Below are 14,925 nucleotides of genomic sequence, written 5' to 3' on the forward strand. Positions count from 1 at the left end.
TTCACAGCTCCATGTTAGTACTACTTCTCTTCAGGTCATCCCACTCATTTTCTGTAGGGTTCAGGTCAGAGTACTGGGACGGCCATGGTAAAAGATTCATTTTGAGGTCAAGCCATTTTTGTGTTTATTTTGATGTTTGTTTTGGATTGTTGTCCTGGTGGAAGATCCAAACACAGCCCATTATAAGATTTCTAACAGAGGCAGTCAGGTTTAGATTTTTTATCTGTTGGTATTTGATAGAATCCATGATCCCATGCATCTAAACAAGATGTTCAGGACCTCTGGCAGAAAAGCAGGCCCACAACATTAAAGATCCAGCAGTATATTTAACCGTGGACATGGGGTACTTTTTATCCCTGTTTGTACTAAACTCATCTGGGTGGGTTTTCCAAAAAGCTCTTTTTCCTCTGACCATAGAAGCTAGTGCCATTTGAAGTTCCAGTCGTGTCTGACAACTGAATTTGCTGGAGTTTGTTTTTGGATGAGCTAGGAGAATTTTCCTTGAAACCCTCCCGAACAACATGTGGTGATGTAGGGGATGTTTGACATATATATTTTTTTAGGTTTCTGACCCCAAGACTCAACTAATCTCTACAATTCTCTAGCTGTGATCCTTGGAGAGTTTTTGGCCACTCAAACTGTCCTCCTCACCGTGCATTAGGAAGATATAGACACACGTCCTCTTCAAGGCAGATTTTGTTGGTATGAGCCACCACAGTCATTTAAACATAAAAAAATTTATTTTTGGGTTATGGAAACAACAATTACCATGATGAATATACAAAACTAACATGAACGGTTAATGAAACGTGGAAACTGCTCCTTAATAGAATGAATATCATACCTTCATGCAAATCCTTCCCAGCTAACACACGCAGTACCAGTTATGTGATTTATCGGGACTGTACTTTGATTTCAGTTGGGTTGTGTGAAGTGATATACAGCGCGGCACCATGTTCGCGCGTGCTACGAACACTGTATCTGGGAGGACAGGATAGTCCGCTTTTCTGAGGTGAGATACTTTTTATTTCATAACAAGTTACGAAAATAACAATAGAATAATGACACTGACATGAAGCCTGTCAACAGCTTTCATGCACATCATTTATCATAAGTCTTGAATCAGAAAAAACATTTAGAATTACATTTTTTGTTGTTGACGTCGTTTCTTTTGGCTGTACACTCTGCAACCTGCTCAGAACGGTCAGGTTGCGACCCACCAGTTGAGAAACACTGAACGAGATGAGCCCCAGAGACAGATCCCTTCCGAAGATCTCATCACCTAGACGGCCATCGGGACAAGACCACGGGAACCAGACAAGTCCTCTGCACAATCTGACTTTGCTGCAGCATGGAATTAAACCTGGGTTCATTTGGCCAGAGAATAACGACACTATTTCGGCACAATATTTTCCTGTTGAATACTGTAAAGCTGCTTTGACGCAATCTGCATTGTAAAAAGTGCCATATAAATAATAGTGACTTGACTCAAATCTTCATAAGAGGCTTTGTGTAATTCCTAGTTACCTTAGGATGCTCATCCCGTGGCAGAAAAAGAAAAGCAGATAAAGAAAAGTTAACGCATGCTGCTGTTCAAACTATTTCAAGCAAAGAATGATGATGTGCAGTTGATCAGTTATAACTGGAGTACAAGGTTATGAGATATATTATGTGAATGCTTTGCTAAAGAGAGCCTTGAACATTGTCAGGAAGGCTGTTCCAGAGTTTGGCAGCCAATATGCTCAACAAAAATGTTGAGTGGACTTTTGCTATCCAAGGTAATACCAACAGTGTTTTTCAAACTTAGGGAGCATGATGGATTGTAGAATGATGGAAGACTGGTTAAAAACACAGGAGCTAAATCATTTTAGCTTATTCGTAAGTAGCAATATTTTATAACTGATACAGAACTTAATAGTTAGCCAATTTAGAGACTGTAAAATGATCTGGGGTAATATGATCATAATTTCTTGACCTGGTAAGAACTGTAGCAGCTGCATTTTGGACTACCTGTAGCTTGTTTATGAAGGAAAGTGAAGTGTGGCCAAGTTTTTGTAACATGTGAAATATGTTACATGTAATGGCATTACGTAATTTAAATACAAAATAAATTGAACTGTAATCTATTACAGTTACTGAGAAAAAAGTGTGTAATTAAATTTTAAAGCACAGCCACCACAAAATCTCACTTTAGCATCTTTTTTTACTTGATCATTCTGAGGTTGAATACAGATTTAAAATCATGAGATATAGATTTAATGAACTATATAAAGCTATTTAATAGCTTTAGATTAGATTAATAGCTATGATACTGATTTGAAATCAAATCTTTGCATAGCTATGACAAGAAACACAGGCATCTAACAACGCCTTGGAAAAATAAATAAATAAAGCATATGCATAAACCCAAATAGGAAATTGAATCGAATCAGTTATCAAATAAGCCTGAACTCAGGGCTCCAGACTAACATTTGAGAGTGGTGACACTGGCTGGGCCTTAATTTGGTGGCACCAGCCATGGGGTGGGGTAAAAAAAAAAAAAAGAAACACTGAAACTGTCCAAACATGTTTAACTGATTACAGTACAGTCCTTGAATGTTACCGTTAAATACATCTAATGTAAGCCTTTTCATTTGTATTTTTGTTTCTTTTTTTGTGACATTTGTTGACACTGCTTTGTATGTAATGCTAAAACACTGCTGGTCACATTCAGAAGTTGTAGTAATGCTTTCATTTCCAAGAAAGAATATGAAACAGATAGGCCTACATTTAACAAGGTATCACATCGCACAGCCCTAATTATGCATGTCTTTATATTTCCAGTCAGTGCAGGTTGGTGGCATATCGTGTGGTTTTAGAATGGATGCTTAAGGGAGAAAAGCTTGGCAGAGGAAACAGAAAGGTTTTACCTTCCTGTGTGGTTACAGCCATACGTGAGCGATACCAATCTCCATCTGGATGCTATGTTGGCTTCAAGGAAGCAGAAGATACATATGCACTTTTATTTGTAATAAGTGCATATGTGTGTGTGTGTTATGTGCAAGTACTGGAAACTTATTTTTGCTTGATACAGTAAATTCATTGCAGTTCACTTCTTTTTATAACTGTTGTTTTTTGTTTGTGAATTAAAATAAATACATCAAATCTACATGGAATCTGCATATTTTCTTATTTAAAACATGTTCTATTATGACCACTTTTCTACAAACATGTAGTAATAAAGTATTTATATGAATTACACAAACAAATATCTGACAATTATACAGTACCTTTTAGTTTTTCTGTTTAATAAATTGCAATATTCCTCATATAGTTTTACACAAATTAGAAAAAAAAATATTTGAAGAACTTTGTTGTGTATATGACTGTGTAACAGCATCAATCACAAAAGAAAAAAACATTAAAGGGATAAAAGTAAGCATACACTCCTTTAGTTGAAAGAATGTTAAAGTGATAGTTCACCCAAAAATGAAAATTCTGTCATTTTTCACTCTCTTATGTCGTTTCAAATCCGTAAGACCTTCATTGATTTTCGTAACGCAAATTTAGATTAGATTTTGATGAAATCCGAGAGCTTTCTGACCCTGCATAGACAGCAAGGGAATGGACACGTTCAAGGCCCAGAAAGGTAGTAAACATCATTAAACAGAGAACAACCCGGGACAGAAGAAATCTGAATATCTTGAATAAAGTTGTGATTTTTGTTTTCTTTGCACACAAGATGTATTCCTCATACTTCATAAAATTAAGGTTGAACCACTGATGTCACATGGACTATTTTAACTATGTCCTTCCTACATTTCTGTGCCTTGACCATGGTAATTACATTGCTGTCTATGCAGGGTCAGGAAGCTCTCGGATTTCATTAAAAATAAATTAATTTGTGTTCAGAACGACATCAGGGCGAGTAACTCATGACAGAATTTCCATTTTTGGGTGAACTGTCCCTTTAAATAGACATTTCAAAACAGTCAAGTAATGGGAGATCTGAGAAAGTTAGGTAAGAGAAACTACTTGGAGAATCTTGACAAGTGAATTGAGATTGCCTCTTGCTTGGGTGGCTTCATCTGTTGTGAGATGTTTTGAGGGATGTTTTGCCTCAGGTCCTTCAGGAGACTCTTGTCCAAGACATGGGTTTGTAATGTACTGAAGGCTCAGGTAACCTTTTCAAGCCATTTCTTTTTTCTCTGTTGGTCTGGACTGAGCTCACTATGCAGACATCTTTGTTGCTTTCCATCCTCAGTCCATGTATGAACCCCACAAATGTGATGGAGGAGTGACTTCCACCTTATGATCAACACCTGGAAAAAATGATTTGATGTAACTTTGCTACGATTATAAACACTGGAATCACAGGTACTGGAACAGAATCACACAACTTACATCAGGGTCACCTCCACAAGTCGCACAGCAAAACCACAAGTGGTTGAAAATACTCTGTATCTTGATATGGATAGCAATTTCTTGAGCATTCCTATGAAAAGAACAGGATAACTTTTATCAGTATCAAACCTTCATGGTCAACAACACAAGACAGTTCATTTTGTGTACTAGAAGTTATGTTTATTTTTTAATTCTAAAAAAACATGGTATACAAAAGGTGCAAGTATTTGCAATATTGACTGAAGCAAGACAGTACATATGATGCCTTGTGGTTCAAAACATTACATACCCTTCACCACATGCCAGATGTCAAATTCGTGGTGAATGTCTGGAACGGTCATAATCTTCCGTATGGATGGGGATCTGTCAGTGGTCACCACATTTATTTTAATGCCTTCACCCTGAATTCTGTTTACTGCTCTCTTGAAACCAACTGGCTCCATTGAAACAGAGCTAGATGTTTCTGTAACCTATAAAACAAACCAACTGTTACGGGGCTGACGAGACTAGAGGCGTGCGGATCCATTTGCAGACTTTATTATTGGCAAGAGACGTGGTCGTACAGGCAGGGTAAAATAACAGCAAACAGGTATAACAAGGACGAGACAAAGAGTGATCGAAGACAAGCGTGGGTCGATGATAGGCGAACAGTATCCAAGGGGGCGAGACAGGAGAGGTAGTCAAAACGTCAGCGATAGTCCAGGCAGGGGCAAACACAATCCAAGGCAAGGCAAGGCAAGGCAAGGCTAGGCTAGGCTAGGCAAAACTAGGAAACCAACGGGACTTCGTGAGCAGCGATAATGCATACAATACTCGGCAACGAGGGAGAGAATGTCCAGGGTTGAAATAGTGTGTGTGATTAGTGATGCTGTGTGATCAGGTGTGCATGTGATTAGTGCAATGAATGATTGGTGACAGCTGTGTGCGTGTGATTGGTGAGATGGCTGATGGGAAATGCAGTCCATGTGATGTGTGGTGTGAAAGTCCATGTGGTGAGCGGGTGACCTCTAGTGGTGAGTGACCGGGAGTGCAGACCAGATTCATGACACCAACAGAAAATGAGACATGACAAATATATTACAAAGACTGCTGAATCACCGTTGTGAAGTTTTTGTCTTAGGAATTGCAGAAATAACAATTTATCACTCTACACACAGATAAGTTGTACTTCAGTATCAATAATATGTAGAAGAATGTATACAATACATACAGTGGTGTAAGTAATTACAGTGCTAATAAGGCCTAATAATTTATTATAACCATAACAATATGACACTAAGGTTGTGAACACTTACTTGTACCAACTCAAAGTGGACAATTTTGTCCGTCATATCATCCATCATACTGTATGTATTATACTTGGCTAAAAATCCAGGACTGCATGTAGAAAGAGGAGAAAACTAAACATTACAGTGACGGTAGACAAAGTTAACCAATTTTATACATAAACCCAGTATTTAAATAACTAACTACCTGTCTGATCTCCCGTCACCTGATAAGTATATTTCCTTCTGTAGTCTGCTTGCTACCTGCAGATCTTCTAGCAAGGCAGTCTGTTGTTCTTTATATGCAGAATCAATGGCTGGGATCAGGTACGATGACTGGATAGCATAGAAAGTTGTTTTCTTTGGAAGCTGAAGGTTTACCATGGCAGCCCAATCTGAGATGTCTGCATAGGTTGACCCAGTGATCACAGTACTTGCTGACACAAGGTTGTTGGATGGCATCCCTCGCAAATCAGCACAAGAGTCCCACTGCCCTCTATGTCTTTGTTCGCATTCCCAGTGAATGGTGATGAGGCTCCCAGAAGTTACTTGTTTTTTGTCTGTGATCAATGTACCACATTCTTGACATCTTCTAAATAGGTTAATTAATGCCAACTCATTTACAATCCAGTTCCTTTCTTTCCATGTCAGTTGCTCTTCCTCTTCATCTGTTGTAGTTGTACTCGAGGCAGATGTAGAAGTAGGGGGATCAAAACTAACATCCTTCTTTTCTGATGGTGGATCTAATGAAAGCTTGCTGACGTCTAGGTCACGTAGAGGTCGTCTCTAGGTGCTGATCCACCATCTGATCTGGATAGTGACTGCAGTGACCATCTGATCTGGACATCAGCAAGGAAGTGGCAGAAGGCTACAAAAGTTCAGATCAAGAAGACTGTGGAGGATGGAAATACAGCACCAAAGAGAAAACTTGCTTAACCAAAAGTTAAACTGCATTCAATAATGCTAAACAACAATAAATGGTAATAATTACATTTCAACAAATATTGTAGTTACCTTTTTGGCCCTTCCAGCAATGTCTGTGTTTGCTGATGCACTGGCCAAGTGGTCCATGTGCACATAGACTGCAGTAAACTGTCCTGGGTCCTGAAGAGAACCTCCTCTCTCTCCAGGTTTTAACAGCGTCTCCAAAGCTCGTGGTAGCCAGCGCGTTCCTTTTACTCCACTTGGGGAATTCACTTTTACGCCTAGGTCTTCCCCAAGAGCCCTCAGCTCCCTCATGGATTTGCTGCTGAAATGGTATGTTTTCAAAACCATATTGAGGAGGTTGTAATCTTTCCCAATCATTGGGTTTTCCTTTTGCACAGACAACAGAGCCAGTTCAAGCCTACACAGAAAAGTGTAATCAGAAAAGGCTGCCCAAGAAATGTATAGGACTGATAGTTAGCTTCACGTTTACGTACCTGATGCATACAATGGGACGTGCATAAATAATCTGGCACTCCTTCATAGACACTGTGTCATTTGTGTCTCCGTCAATCATAAATGATTGCAAAGTCTGTTTTATGCTCTCATTGTGGAGCTTTATAGATTCGTGTTTGAAGTTTGAACACCCTTTTGCAAATTTTGTGTTTCCTGCGCTAGCTCCACACTATGTACAATATACACAATACATTTCATTACTCTCTTTTTTGTACCTTAGCCACTCAAATTCTCGCAGCCAGTCTGTACGGAATTTAACCCATTTCTTTTTAGCTGCAGGAGTTTGCCCTTCACTCACCTGCTCCTTTTCTTGTTCTTTGTCTGGATCTGCCATCTCTCCTTCGGCTGAGATACTGTTTTTAGACGTTGAGGCGCTTTTGCTAAAATATGAGCTAATAGACTGCTTCATCATGAGCTCTAATAAATGACAGTCAGTGAGACAAGCGTTGATAACCTTGAGTGAGCGTGTGTACCTGAGAGGGTGGAGGGAAGCTAAAACGGAGAGTGATTGGATGAGCCTTTAACGTAATCACCTGCACATTAATTTAAAATATAATTATATTTCAATTTTGCAGTGCGACCTTAGCCCGAGACACTGCACGATTTTCGGCTGTCCTAGACGAAAGATTGGCATTATGAAACAATCGTGGCGATTTCTGCGATCATGGTTACTAATTGGTGCTCCTGCGTTGTACAGTGAGAGAGGTTCAAAGATGGCTGTTGTCACGGTCTTGTCACCAAAGATGGCCTACGATAATTTCCTGACAGTGCCCAACACTGGTCATAGAAAGGGTAAAATACGTAAGGAATAATTGACGACGGGCCGTTGGATTATTAGAAAAATAATGCACACCTCGGGTGTGCATTATTTTTCTAATAATTCAACGGCCCGGAGTCAATTATTCCGCTTATACTACGTTTGCCACACCTCAAGACATCGATCAGATGATATATTTCAAGGGATTCGTCCGGTTTTTCTACTTAAATCGCTATTGTGAGTAGGATTATTTCTTCCGCATTTCATCCAACGCCTCTTTTGCTAGTTCCAAAACGTCATTTTAAACCTTAACGGAGGCTTGAGCCGTTGATAACAGATTAATGCAGTTAATAATGAAGTTATTAGAAAGAGAGCGAGAGAGACAGCGACACACAGAGAAAGAGAGAGCGTGTGTGAATTAGGCTACCTCTGTGCGTCTCTAAACTGTAAGTCTGCTTTAAGATGCAGCGCTGTTCTTACCTCGCTAGTAAGAAATGTCATGTGTAGCCTTTAAGTTGCTACACTATACAGGCTAACTAATAAAATCGTTAGGGCAGCGCTGACAACACCTTTTTGTGCAAACTGGGTGACCGTAGTGTGCGTGTGCGAGCACGTGTGATTGCAGTAATGAGACAGAAAAGCTTGTGCATGTATATTTATTCAGTCGTTGCATTCTTTCTTTCTTTTTTTCAATAATAAATGAAACACAAAAGTCCTTAGGAATAGGCTAGTTATGCAATTTTTCTACTTTTCTTGACAGACTGCTTTCATACTGTACAAGAATGACAGTTTTGTCTGTGCTTCACATCGAGTATTTTAGATACATATTTCAACAGTAGGTAAAAATGTATTGGAAAAAGTCAATACTGTAGTACACAAAAAGAAAATGAACATTTTTATTTACAGTACATTTATTTTTGTAGAAATGTGCTTATTCATTTTTACACACTTGGTTGTCTTCCCCTAACACCACCACATACTTTCATATCTTCCTATTGCTCTTCCACAACAAGCAAATGTGAATGGTCAGTTTAAATTTTACACATTTCTCAGATGAACGTACCATACAAATATAAACTTTAGGCATTCCTCCTCGTTCAAAAATGGTAGTGATTGTGCTAGAAAAACTACATATACATGCTTCCAAACATGAAATGGAATCGCAATCTTGCTAATCAATCATTACAATGGCAAGCCATTTGCCAACTTAGCAGACACTTTAAACATTCCATGTCAATTTTTATGGAATATACATGCATGACAGATTTTGATGATTGAATGGATCATTTTGCATGTGACGGCTCACACCATGAAATAATGTTTAGAAGTTGTGAAGAGTTTGACAAATTCACTGAGAATAAACTCATCAGTTCTGATCAACAAGCCATGTGCATTTAGTTAATGTGCAAATTGTATACGATTGTACTTACTCATTTGCACATGTGCCACAAACCATGCAACTTGCTTAAATCAATAAGGAATTCAAATCTGATGTGAACAAGAAACTAATTGTTCAGACGTGAACCTATTGTTTTGAGAAAACTAATTTATTCATAGTTGAATAAAAAAAAAAAAAAAAAATTTAAATGCAAAAGAAACAAAAAAATTTACATAATCAATGGCTACACTCCATCTGGTATAGACACTATGGGGAATCCCTCCAGCATGACCGGCGTCTGAAGCACGTGTTTAAACATGTCAATGTCTTTGGCTGACGACAGTCCTAAGTTTCATGCCCTATGCAAGGAAAGTCACAGCATTTACACCTTCCTCGATTCTTTACACCAGGCCAGGCGATTCAGTGCCCACCCCAAAGGCAGAGCTCAAAGGTCTGAAGAAGTTCACAGGCGGCAGACAATTAAAGTCAGTTACAATAACATGATATTAAAGAGATCTTTCTACTGAAAGCACAAAGCAGATTTGAATTTAGCAGTTAATCTCATGATACTGAAATTTCACACCAGTGTGATCGTACACATCTAAGGGTAACTTTACGTCTCAAATGGTGATCATTTGTAGAAGGCTTCTTTACAGTATGCCTTCATGTGTTTTTTAAGGTTTCCTTTTTGAGAAAAGTGTTTTCCACACTGTTGGCAGGTGAACGGGTTTTCCCCAGTGTGAATCCTCATGTGGACTACAAGGTTTCCTCTTCCAGCGAAACTCTTTCCGCACTGAGGGCAGGCGAAAGGCTTCTCTCCTGTGTGAATTCTCATGTGGCCCTTAAGAGTTTGTTTAAGTCCAAAACTCCTTGCACACTGAGGGCAGGTGTAAGGCTGCTCTCCAGTATGAACTCTCATGTGGTTTTTAAGGTTTGCTTTTCGCATTAAACTCATTCCACATAGTTTGCAGGTGTAAGGCTTCTCTCCAGTGTGACCTCTAATGTGCCTGTTAAGGATTACTTTTTGAGTAAAACTTATTCCACATTGAGGGCATGTGTGAGGCTTTTCTCCAGTGTGAATTCTCATGTGGTAATTAAGGTTTCCTTTTCTGTTGAAACGTTTTCCACACTGTTGGCAGGTGAAATGATTTGTAGTTTCAGTCTTTTGAGCTCTTTTTTGTGAGGATGTCTTTTCAGTATGTGAGCAACTAAATGATTTTTCTCCATTTATGAAATTATGGTTCTCATACTGATCTTTATCTTCCTTTTCATCGAGTTCTTGATTCTCCTTTTTCAGTGACATCAGGTCTAAGCCAAAAGAAGACAAATACAATTTAACACCAGTTTTAATGGGACAAAACAACAAATATAAAAAATAAAACCAACAGCATGTATGGTAGACCTTATATGCATTAAGCTTAGGGGTGTGCGATATTGACAAAAAATAATATCTCGATATTTTCTTGGACTTTATCGATAACGATAATTAGACGTTATTGTGCTGGTATCTTAAGGACTACCGTGGACAGCTGACTCCTAGTTTTTGATATTCTTCATGTTCTGTGTGGTGGTCAGTTCACACTGATAGAAATTAATCTTTTCCAATAAGTTTAATTAGATTTTTACCTTTTATGGGCATTTTTACCTTTATAAAGCCATTTTTCAAAAAGTGTCCATTATTTTTTGAGTCAAATTCTTACATTTAATCAGTGAATTAGAATAAGACATTTGGTTGTTTCCAAGCAAATTAAATCAGTATCAATAAAGTTCATCTTTGCAATGCAGAGGAAACAGAAGCTGCATCTGAAGTGCCGTTTAGATGTTTTTACACACTGTTTAATGCAAATCATATGGAAGCCCGTTTCCGCCACAGAAAAAGTCGCAATTACCTTGTTTTATTTTTTATTCACTCACAATTCTGACTTTTTTTCCTCCCAATTCGAGATATAAACTCGCAATTGCGAATTTCTCTCTCACAACTCTGACTTTCTTGCACCATAAGAAACCACTCTCCGTGTAAGGCTTTGCAGTGCTTTGTTCAGTTTGCACCATCAAAATGAACTTTTGCGTCCTAATATGATTTTTGAACAAACATAAAAATGACTCATTCTCCATTTCGGTGTTTTGCGCTCTCGGTTGGACAGTACCATTACCGCCGGGCAGGGTGCGGGAGGGGGGAGGGGGGACGGCGCGCACAGCTTTCAGACACAACATTCTTCATTTCTTTATATTTCTGAGTTTGAGGCAGCTTGTATCGCGTTATTTTAACAACAGCTGTCAAATAGAGCGCGTATAAATACTGCGTAGCGATTAATGCATGAAGATTCTTACAAACAGCCCCATTAGCCTTTAATTTCAGACCCCCAAAATTTAGGGCTTGTAATTTACAATACATACAAATGAAAGCTATTGTAATGCATTCATTCAAATTCAAATAATAGTGACTTGACTCATCTTACAAATCGCTATCAATTTGTTGTTTGGGGAAATGTAAATCTGAACCAACATTAGTACAGCAGGGTGTCCCACAGGGGTCTGTGCTTGGGCCTATCTTGTTTAGCATTTATATGTTGCCTTTGGGTCAGATCATTTGTAAGTTTTGGTTAGGGTTTAATTTTTATGCCGATGATACTCAGATCTATCTCAGCACGCACCCTAATTCTATTCTTGCGGTTACAACGGTCATTGCTTGCTTGGGTGAGATAAAAGCCTAGATGCACATTAATTTTTCTCAAGATCATTGACTCAAAAACAGAACTTTTATGTGTCGGTATGCCAATGGTTTTACTTAAATTAAATAGTTCTAACGTGATTACTGATTGTGACTTTGCTACCCCGTCTACCCAAGTACGCAATCTTGGCGTTATTTTTGACCCTCAACTATTGTTTGATGCCCATATCAAAATGGTTTCAAAAACTGCATTTTTCCACCTGAGAAATATTGCTAGACTTCATCTTTCTCTATCAATGCCAGATGCAAAAAGGCTTATTCATGCCTTAATCACATCCAGGCTTGATTACTGCAATGCACTTTATGTTGGTCTCCCTGATGAGTCTATTAAGAAATTACAATATATTCAGAATTTAGCTGCCAGGGTAATAACGTATACAACTGCTCGTCAACATATTACTCCGGTACTGCATTAATTTACATTGGCTTCCTATTCAAGCACGTATTGATTTTAAAATTCTGATTCTAACTTACAAAGCTATTCACGGGACTGCCCCTGCCTATGTATCCAGTTTAGTTGTCCCTTATACTCCTGCTCACCCTTTGCGCTCTGCTGGATCGTGTATCAGTCTGCATATAAACTAAACTCTATGGGTCGTAGAGCATTCTGTCTCAGCTCCACGATTGTGGAACGCTGTACCAGCAGGAATTAGAGATTCTCCAACCTTGAACTGTTTTAAGAAATCTTTAAATACTTTCTAAAGCTGCTTACTGTAATTGAGTGTTTTATATTGTTACTTTTTTGTGTTGCTTATTGTTGTATACTATTATGCTTGTTGCTGTAGCACTTTGGGTTAATAAAAGCACATGATAAATAAAATGCATTATTATTATTATTACTATTAATAAACCACACGTGACTGAGTTCAGCTTTGAGAATGAAAACCAACCTGTTTGTTCCTCAGTATCTTCTTGTTTGACTCTCAGTGTTTCTTCACTCTTCATGTCTTCACTCTCCACTTTAATAAATACCATCTTTGTTTGTTCCTCAGTATCTTCATGTTTGACTCTGAATGTTTCTTCAATCTTCATGTCTTCAGTCTCCTCTTTAATAAACACCATCTTTGTCTGTGTCTCAGTATCTTCATGTTTGACTTTCAATGTTTCTTCAATCTTCTCCTCTTTAATAAACTCCATCTTTATAATCGTGTGTCACGTGGATCTCAGTCGCTTCAGCAGGAGTTTTTCTGTGTGTTTGTACACTTTGTCCTGTTTAAGATGAGAATAATTAACAAAGAAAAATGAACCCAAACTAAATCTCTGGGTGCGTCTCAGTTCAGTAGTCAGTTCACTGGTAAAGGAGTCAGTCAGAGTGACAGTTAATGGCCTTCAATCAACTGAAGAGACAAAAAAAAAAAAAAAAACTACCAAAATTAGCACTCAAATTAATAAAAGGACACAAATTATATAGAAAGTTTAGATTTGGTTTTTACTAATTTGTAGATTACATTTATATTTCACTTTCATGAAACATTTGCAGTTTGTTTGTAAAAGTTGTCATTACAGATGTTTGTGTTTGTTGCATATTTACACTGTTTTGAGCAGCAGATGCCGTCAGCGCGCGCTGATTCGAGCGATTCAAAACAGTGAATCATTTTGTGAATCAAATGATTCGGTTGACTCATTGTTTGGAAAAGCTCAGTCTCTCTCAACATTACTTGCCAGTGACTGAGTGCGTTTTTATGATAAACGGATTGACGATACAGAGAGCGAAATGAGACGCACTTTTTCTGTTGCTCGTGTGCGAATGTGTTTTACTAACACAAAATAACATGCATTAATGTCACTAGATAAAACATTACAGTGATGCTTTTGGTAATAATGTCACACGATTTATATAGAATTTTCTACACGAGTTGTATTGATTTAAACACTTTAAATGATTAAAAGCACCCACCTTTCTTCAGCCGAATCACAGACGCGAGAGCGCGGCGCTTCCTTATGACGTCACACCGTCACACCAAAATAAAAGTCTTGATAAATGCATAGAACTTTACATTAGTAAACAAATATAAATAATAAAGCATAGGATGAATTGCAGATCAAGGATAATATTTCATCTTAAAATCATTGGAAATAACAAAATTTAATTTGTGGTGGCAGAGATTTATCTATTTAATTTATTAAAAGAAACTGAATCCCTATGTCAATGTAACCATCTTATTCCATCTCAGTTTCTCCCCAGATTATAAACACAATAAATCTTTTGTATTTTGACTGTCTGAATGGAAATCTTTAGTTAAAATGGTTTACATAACTTCTAAATTTTAATGAAATTATTTAAATTTCCCCAGATTATTTGTGCTGAAATGTTTTTTTACAGATTTCATGAGGCTGTTCTTACGGGTGAAGACAAAGCACTCAGATCTCGAGCTTAAACACAGCATGCAAAGGATGAGAGCAGTTCAGTTCAGTCGCTCAGCAGCTCTAAAACAATCAGCAGAACTATAGCACTCGTTATCAGAGACATCAGGGAAACTCCAGATACATTCACACTGATTAACATCAACAATGACATTCAGTTAAAGAAATGAGGCAGAAGCATCAAGAGCATTACAGACAAAAGATTTTACATTTGAATTCGCACACTCCTAAAGCAAACGAGATTTACATTTAAATGGCATTTATGTTGCTGGTGGCTTTCTAAAGCTACAAATGAATTTTGACACAAATATTTTTGTGTTTCTTCAGTAATTGTATTTTAAAGGCTGATCATCTTTCCTTTTCATGTCCAATCATAAATAAATTTGACAAGGAGGCTTTTGAGAAGATGAACAAATTTATTGATGTGCAAGTATTTTGGCAATAAACTATGACCACTTATTCATTATAAAGTAAAAGAGAAGGAGATTGGAAATCCATCTGCTTCACAACTCTTTTGGGAACACATGAACATATTACCTAACAATGAGTGAGGAAAAGAGAGAAAGATCAAGGCAGTATGTGAGATGTTGGAGAGCAGCCAAGTGTG

The 14,925-nt window shown here is 37.9% G+C and overlaps 1 protein-coding gene across 2 annotated transcripts; it reads right to left on the bottom strand.

Moving 5' to 3' along the window:
* Positions 1-8,319: 8,319 nt before the first annotated feature.
* Positions 8,320-14,612, bottom strand: LOC131538793 (gastrula zinc finger protein XlCGF7.1-like). Of its 2 annotated transcripts, none has more exons than XM_058772921.1 (3): positions 13,852-14,612; positions 12,845-13,163; positions 8,320-10,531 (listed from the first exon to the last, which is right to left on the bottom strand). In XM_058772921.1, exons 2-3 carry the CDS (start codon positions 13,089-13,091, stop codon positions 9,855-9,857), a joined length of 924 nt encoding a protein of 307 aa, XP_058628904.1. In that variant the 5' UTR covers positions 13,092-13,163; positions 13,852-14,612; the 3' UTR covers positions 8,320-9,854. The 2 variants fall into 2 exon arrangements, with proteins under 2 accessions (XP_058628904.1, XP_058628905.1); XM_058772922.1 differs by having other exon boundaries at positions 13,486-14,612.
* Between the last annotated feature and the right edge of the window lie 313 nt (positions 14,613-14,925).

The sequence above is a fragment of the Onychostoma macrolepis genome, chromosome 04, assembly GCF_012432095.1.
Source record: "Onychostoma macrolepis isolate SWU-2019 chromosome 04, ASM1243209v1, whole genome shotgun sequence".
Taxonomy (NCBI): Eukaryota; Metazoa; Chordata; class Actinopteri; order Cypriniformes; family Cyprinidae; genus Onychostoma; species Onychostoma macrolepis.